At 25.5% G+C, this 8,038-nt stretch overlaps 1 protein-coding gene across 3 annotated transcripts in view; it reads right to left on the bottom strand.

Moving 5' to 3' along the window:
- Positions 1–4,070: 4,070 nt before the first annotated feature.
- Positions 4,071–8,038, bottom strand: part of LOC117173434 (bifunctional methylenetetrahydrofolate dehydrogenase/cyclohydrolase, mitochondrial) — an 11,511-nt gene continuing 7,543 nt past the window's right edge. For all 3 annotated transcript variants that reach the window (XM_033362011.1, XM_033362002.1, XM_033362020.1), the window contains exon 4: positions 4,071–4,635. In XM_033362011.1, the coding sequence (XP_033217902.1) occupies positions 4,295–4,635 (341 nt within the window). In that variant the 3' untranslated portion in view covers positions 4,071–4,294. The remainder of the gene's footprint in view (positions 4,636–8,038) is intronic.

Raw genomic sequence — 8,038 nt, forward strand, 5'->3', positions numbered from 1 at the left:
AATAAAATATTGAATCGTCAACCAAGAATTGCATTTTTTTAAAGTAGGTCAACGTTAAAAACTAGTTGTTAAATCTTTTACCAAAAGAAGCATTTATAAATAAAAAGATTAATTGTCTATCGAAAAGAAAAACGAATTTTTAACAAAATTATAAAATTCTCAAACAAAAAGTTGAATATTCAAACAAAAATATTAATTTAACACGAAAAATAGAAATGCTTAAGAAGATTCAAGAATTGTGAACCATAAAATTGAATTTTCAACTAAAAAAGAAGAATTTAAAAAAATATTGATCTACTATCAAAAAGACGAATTTTCAATCCAAAAGTTGAATTTTTATTAAAAAAAGATAAATTTTTAAACAAAAAGATTAATTTACTACAAAAAAAGAAACTAATTTGTAATAAAATTTACTAATTCTTAACCAGAAAGTTGAATTTTCAACTAAAAAAGTTGTATTTTTAAGCAAAGATTAATTTACTATCAAAAAGACGAATTTTCCAAAACAATCAAGAATTCTCGACCAAAAAGTTGAATTTTCAACTAAAAAAGATAAATTTTTAAACAAAGATTAATTTACTATAATAGAGAAGAATTTTCAACTAATAAGATGAAGTTTCAAACAGAAAGAATAATTTACTACCAAAATAACGAATTTTCAATAAAAGTTAAGAAGTCACAACCAGAAAGTGGAATTTTCATCCAAAAAAAGAAAAATTTTGAAACAAAAAAATTGATTTACTATGAAAAAGACGAATTTTTAACAAAATGTAAGAATTCTTTACCCAAAAGTTCAATATTCATCCAAAAAAAGATGAATTTTTAAACGAAAAGATTAATTTACTAACAAAAAATGAATTTTTAATCAAATTTAAGCATTCTCAACCAAAACATAGATATTTCAACTAAAATAGTTGAGACTTTAAACAAAGATTAATATCAAAAAGATGAATTTTCTACTAAAAAGGATGAATTTTTAGACAAAAATATTAGTTAACTTAAAAAAAAAGACGAATTTTCAATAAAATTGAAGAATTATCAACCAGAAAGTTTAAATATTCAATACAATTTTTTGTTTATTATTTTTAAGAAAGTAGTTCCACTGTAAAACCTATTTGTTAAATTTTTAATTAAAAAGATGCATTTTCAACGAAAAAGTTGAATTAAAAAAAATAAAATAATTTAGAACCAAAAAGACGAATTTTTAAAAAGATTTAAGAATTCTGAACCAAAAAGTTACATTTTTAATGAAATTCAAGAATTCTTAACCAGAAATTTGAATTTTCAACTAAAAAAGAAAAATTTTGAAACAAAAAGATTGATTTACTATGAAAAAGACGAATTTTTAACAAAATGTAAGAATTCTTTACCCAAAAGTTCAATATTCATCGAAAAAAAGATGAATTTTTAAACGAAAAGATTAATTTACTAACAAAAAATGAATTTTTAATCAAATTTAAGCATTCTCAACCAAAACATAGATATTTCAACTAAAATAGTTGAGACTTTAAACAAAGATTAATATCAAAAAGATGAATTTTCTACTAAAAAGGATGAATTTTTAGACAAAAATATTAGTTAACTTAAAAAAAAAGACGAATTTTCAATAAAATTGAAGAATTATCAACCAGAAAGTTTAAATATTCAATACAATTTTTTTAAAATTATTTTTAAGAAAGTAGTTCCACTGTAAAACCTATTTGTTAAATTTTTAATTAAAAAGTTACATTTTTAATAAAATTCAAGAATTCTTAACCAGAAATTTGAATTTTCTACTAAAAAAGAAAAATTTTTTAACAAAAAGTTTAATTTACTGTAAAAAGACGAATTAAAAAAAATCAAGAATTCTCGACCTAAAAGTGGAATTTTCAAGTAAAAAAGATGATTTTTTAAACCACATGATTAATTTACTATATAAAAAAAGAATTTTTAATAAAATTCAAGAATTATCAACCAGAAAGTTAAATAACCAAAAAAAATCTTGTTTTTTTATTTATAAGAAAGTAATTCGACTGTAAAACTTAGTCGTTAAATTTATAATAAAAAAAATGCATTTTCAACCAAAAAGTTGAATTTTCAAACAAAATTTAATTTACAACCAAAAAACGAATTTTTAAGCAGATTCGAGAATTCTGAACCAAAAGGTTAAATTTTTAATCAAATTTAAGAATTCTCAACCAAAAAGTTTAATTTTCAACTAAAAATGATGAATTTTCAAACAAAGATTAATTTACTATCAAAAAGACGAATTTTCAATAAAATTGAAGAATTATCAACCAGAAAGTTTAAATATTCAATACAATTTTTTGTTTATTATTTTTAAGAAAGTAGTTCCACCGTAAAACCTATTTGTTAAATTTTTAACAACTAAAAATGCATTTTGAACCAAAAGTGGAATTGTCAATCAAAAAAAATTAATTTACAACCAAAAAGACGAATTTTTAAGAAGATTCCAGAATTCTGAACCAAAAAGTTAAAGTTTTAATAAAATTTAAGAATTCTTAACCAAAAAGTTGAATTTTCAAACAAAGATTAATTTACAGTCAAAAAGACGAATTTTTAAAAACAATCAAGAAATCTCGACCAAAAAATTAAATTTTCATCTAAGAAAGAAGAATTTTTTAAAGAAAAGATTAATTTACTATAAAAAAGACGAATTTTTAATAAAATTCAAGAATTATCAACCAGAAAGTTAAATATTCAAAAAAAATTTTGTTTTTTATTTTAAAAAAAGTAGTTCCACTGTAAAACCTATTTGTTCAATTTTTAACAACAACAAAATAAATTTACAACCAAAATGACGAATTTTTAAGAAGCGTCAAGAATTCTGAACCAAAAAGTTAAAGTTTCAATAAGATTTAAGAATTGTCAACAAAAAAGTTGAATTTTCAACTAAAAAAGACGAATTTTGAAGGAAAAAGTTTTAATGTACTACAAAAAAAACGAATTTTTAATCAAATTGAAGAATTCATAACCAGAAAGTTGATTTTTTAACTAAAAATGTTGAATTTTCAACTAAAAAAGGTGATTTTTTTAACAAAAAAAACGAATTTTCAATAAAATTGAAGAATTATCAACCAGAAAGTTTAAATATTCAATAAAATTTTTTTTTATTATTTTTAAGAAAGTAGTTCCACCGTAAAACCTAATTGTAAAAATTTTTAATCAAAAAGTGCACGTTCAACCAAAAAGTTACATTTTTAATAAAATTCAAGAATTCTTAACCAGAAATTTGAATTTTCAACTTAAAAAGACGAATATTGAAAGAAAAAGTTTATTGTACTACAAAAAAAATCGAATTTTTAATCAAATTGAAGAATTCTTAACCAGAAAGTTGATTTTTAACTAAAAAAGTTGAATTTTTAAACAAAGATTAATTTACTATCAAAAATATGAATTTTCCAAAACAATCAGGAATTCTCGACCAAAAAGTTGAATTTTCAACTCAAAAAGATGAATTTTTTAACAAAAAGATTAGTTTACTATACAAAAAAAAAACGAATTTTCAATAAAATTGAAGAATTATCAACCAGAAAGTTTAAATATTCAATAAAATTTTTTGTTTATTATTTTTAAGAAAGTAGTTCCACCGTAAAACCTATTTGTTAAATTTTTAATAAAAAAGATGCATGTTCAACCAAAAAGTTACATTTTTAATAAAATTCAAGAATTCTTAACCAGAAATTTGAATTTTTAAATAAAAAAGAAGAATTTGTTAACAAAAAGTTTAATTTTCATACAAAATTGTTAATTTACAACCAAAAGGATGAATTTTTAAGAAGATTCAAGAATTCTGAACCAAAAAGTGGAATTTTCAACAAAAAAGAATTTTTCAACAAAAGGTTAAATTTTCAACTAAAAAAAGAAGAATGTTTAAACAAAAAGTTTAATTTGCTACCAAAAAATTAATTTTCAATAAAATCCAAGAACTCGCATCCAAACAGTTGGATTTTCAACTAAAACTATACATTTTTAAACAAAAAGATTAATTTTCTATCAAAAACGTTCATAATCGGTGCATACTCTTGGATTGAAGAAAATAATTTCTTTAAATAAGAAAACGCATAACTCAATTAAAAAATTTATTAACTCGTTTCTACATGAATAATAGAAAAGTAGGTACAAAATAATAAAGTGTCTTCGCGGCAAAAATACTGTGCTTGATAAATCGTCCCTCAAAAGCTAAAATAAAATAAAATACTTTTTTCTGCATTCCAGCAGTCTTTTAAGATCTCAAAATTCTCAGGTTTTCTTACATCCTTAGTCTAATTTCATAGAGCAGTCACAAGCTGCATTAACTCTGGTTTTTCCGAGCAGCCTTGAGTGTGTTTTTCATCAGCATGACAACAGTCATTGGCCCAACGCCTCCCGGAACAGGAGTGATATGTCCAGCAATCTCCTTAACGCTTTCATAGTCAACATCTCCCAACAATTTTTGCCCAGATTCCGTATCCACCCTGGTGATACCAACATCAATTACGCAAGCTCCAGGCTTCACCATGTCCTTTTTTACCAAACCAGGAACTCCTGCAGCCGCCACTACGACGTCGGCTAGTCTTGTAAATTTTTTTAACTCCTCTGGAGGAGTGTGGCGATGGCAGATTGTCGTTGTCATGTCTAGGGCTCCACTGACACCTAAAAAATATAATTACAAATCATTATTGGGGAAATCAAGGTAGCCGGCGCACAGTCGGAAAATAGTACATTATGCAACAAGGAGCGAAAGGAGCAGATTTCTCCCGAGGGTGAGTTTACCGCCCGAGCGAAGCGAGGGCAGTAATTACGCGAGGGAAAAATCTACTTTTGTACCGTGTTAAATATAGCATTTTATTCCACTCTCGACCGTGTCCACCTTTTGGCACTGAAAAGCGGGTCCGACGCATTTTTCTATAGCTTTGTTCGCTCCTCGAATTTTAATCGACTCATTTTTACTTTCGCCCCGCAAATTTCACTTTCGCCATGCAAATTTTACTTTCGCCCCGCTGATTTTACTTTCGCCCCGATAATATTACTTTCGCTCCGCTGATTTCACTTTCGCCACGTAAATTTCACTTTCGCCATGCAAATTTTACTTTCGCCCCACTAATTTTACTTTGGCCCTGCTGATTTCACTTTCGCCCCTTACTTTTGCCCTGTTGATTTTACTTTCGCCCCGCAAATTTCACTTTTGCCATGCAAATGTTACTTTCGCCCCGATAATTTTACTTTCGCCCCGCTAATTTTACACTCGCCCGCCTGATTTTACTTTCGCCCCGCTAATTTCACTTACGTCCCGCAAATTCGATTTGCGGGAAATATATGCTGCTTTCGCCCTATTTTTAGTGGTAAAAGGCCACCACTTCGGTCGAGTATGTAATAAAATTACTTTTTTTGTCCAAAATAAGGTACAGCCCACAAATATTGACCGGTTTGAACAAAATGAAAAAACACATAATTTTTAAATTATTTTTTAATTTTTTATAGATAAAGAAATATGACGCAAAAATGGCCATTTTTTTGTATTTGACGTTCCCGGTGTTCCAATAGTATACAATAACAAAAAAATGTTTGTAAACAAATTATTGGTTTAAAAAATGTTTTCTACGATTTTTCATACTTATACGTTTTTTTCAAGTTATATTGCAATTTTTGAATAAAAATGCATCTTTTTTAGATAAAAATCCCACTTTTGGGTTGAGAATCCTTGAATTAAAAAAAAAGTCTTTTTTGGTAGCAAATTAAACTTTTTGCTTAAAAATTAATCTTTTTGATTGAAAAATCAACTTTTTAGTTGAGAATTCTTAAATTTTATTGAAACTTTAACTTTTTGTTTCAGAATTCTGGAATCTTCTTAAAGATTCGTCTTTTTGGTTGTAAATTAAATTTTATTTAAAAATTCAACTTTTTGGTTGAAAATGCGTCTTTTGGATTAAAAAATTAACAAATAGGATTTACAATGGAACTTTCTTAAAAATAAAAAAAATAAATAAATTTTTCTTGAATATTCAACTTTCTGGTTGATAATTCTTTTATATAAATGAAAATTCTTCTTTTTTTTTTATAGTAAACTAATCTTTTTGTTGAAAAATCAACTTTTCGGTTGATAATTTTTAAGTTTTATTACAATTTCATTTTTTTTTAGTAAATTAATCTTTTCGTTTAAAAATTCTTGTTTTTTATGAAAATTTAACTTGTGGTTTAAGAATTCTTGCATTTTGTTGAAAATTTGTCTTTTTGATAGTAAATCAATCTTTTTGTTTCAAAATTCTTCTTTTTTGTTTTAAAATTCTTCTTTTTTAATTAAAAATTGAACTTTTTGGTTCACAATTCCTAAATCTTCTTAAAAATTTGTATTTTTCGTGGTAAATGAATATTTTTGTTTGAAAATTGAACTTTTTGGTTGAGAATTCTTGAATTTTGTTAAAAAGCCTTTTTTATTTCGGTAGAAAATAAATCTTTTTGTTTAAAAATGCTTCTTTTGGTAAAAATTTAACAACTATGTTTTAAGGTTGAACTACTTTCTTAAAAATGCAATTTTTGGTCGATTCAAAATTTCAGTTAAAAATTTATCTCTTTGGCTGGAAATTTAACTGTTTTGTTGAAAATTCGTTTTCTTTTGTTTGAAAAATTACTTTGGTAATTGAAAATTTACATATTCCATTTTTGGCTGAAAATGGTTATATTTTAAGTAAGAATTCAACACGCTATAGGAGAGTTTCACTATAATTTTCGAACCAGCCAAACGAGTGTGTGAACACTAGACGTTTCTTCCAAAGAAGATGAAAATGATGGCAGCGCCTCGGAAGGAGATAAGAACGAACTTATTGTCTCTGACATGAAAAATATTGGGCAGGAATCAGATGATCAATTTATTAAAGAGCAACTCATATTGCATCGTGATGCAGTAGGCGTTGGATGCACTACTTTTGCGGAATAAGGTGTAGACTACCTTACTTTTAGCTCTGTATTAATTTTTTATAATAATATTTTACAATTATTAATGTTTAAACAATAAACAATATTATTAATTAATTATTAGATTTTTTAATGTGTTTTCCCTTCTAGATTAAGTATTTACTGATTGTTTATTTGAATTATTTTTATCATCATTGCATTTCTCAGCATTTTTTACCCCAAAAAATATATATTGTAAGTTGCATTTAGTTTATTTATGCACGAATTATTAACATTTTAAAATGCGAAATCCCAAACTGTTTTATTCAAAATTCATATATTTTGTTGTAAAATCTTTTTTTTTCGAGCAGAAAATTAAACTTATTTTTTTTAAATCATCATTTTGATGAAGGATTCAAGTATTTCGTTAAAAATGCATGTTTTTGAGTTAAATTCAACAAGTTGAAAATTTGTTTTTTTGTCGAAAATTAATATTTCAAACTGAAAATTAAATTATTCCAGTTTTGGTTAAAAACTCTTTTTTTTATTTGAAAATTTAAGTATATGGTTGAAAACTCATCTCTCTTGATAAAAAATTACGTTGTTGATAAAAATACATTTTTTTTATTTCAAATTCAACTACGTTGTTGAGTATCGTTTTTTTTCGAGAATGTAAATGTTTTGTTTCTTTGAAAATGTCTTTTGTTTGTTATGTAGAACTGTCGCATCTTTTCTTTTGAACTTCATTTTCATGACTTGCATTCTTCAACAACAAATCAAAAACTAAAATCATCCTTAAAAAAATGTAAGATGGAATTTTCGAGACTTTCGGAGCCAACAAAATGTGTTTTGAAATATACCGTTGAGTTAAATGGCGTCTATCATAGAGCGCAGGCGTGTACCACTCTCGTTCTCTCACGATTTTGAGGATTTTTAGTTTGTACATAAATGTATTCCGACTTCAATTTATTGCAAGTTAAATGATTTTGTTCACTGATAATATTTTTGGTGTCTGTCTAGTTTCTTTAAAATGACTAAGTTTTAGTTTAATAGTGAAGAATAAGCAGGGTGACCAGACGTCCTTCTTTGGAAGGACATGTCCTTCTTTTTTCATGTTTGTCCTTCTGTCCTTCTTTTTTGTCTGATGTCCTTCTTTTTCAAGATA

This window comes from Belonocnema kinseyi, chromosome 1 (genome assembly GCF_010883055.1).
Source record: "Belonocnema kinseyi isolate 2016_QV_RU_SX_M_011 chromosome 1, B_treatae_v1, whole genome shotgun sequence".
NCBI lineage: Eukaryota > Metazoa > Arthropoda > Insecta > Hymenoptera > Cynipidae > Belonocnema > Belonocnema kinseyi.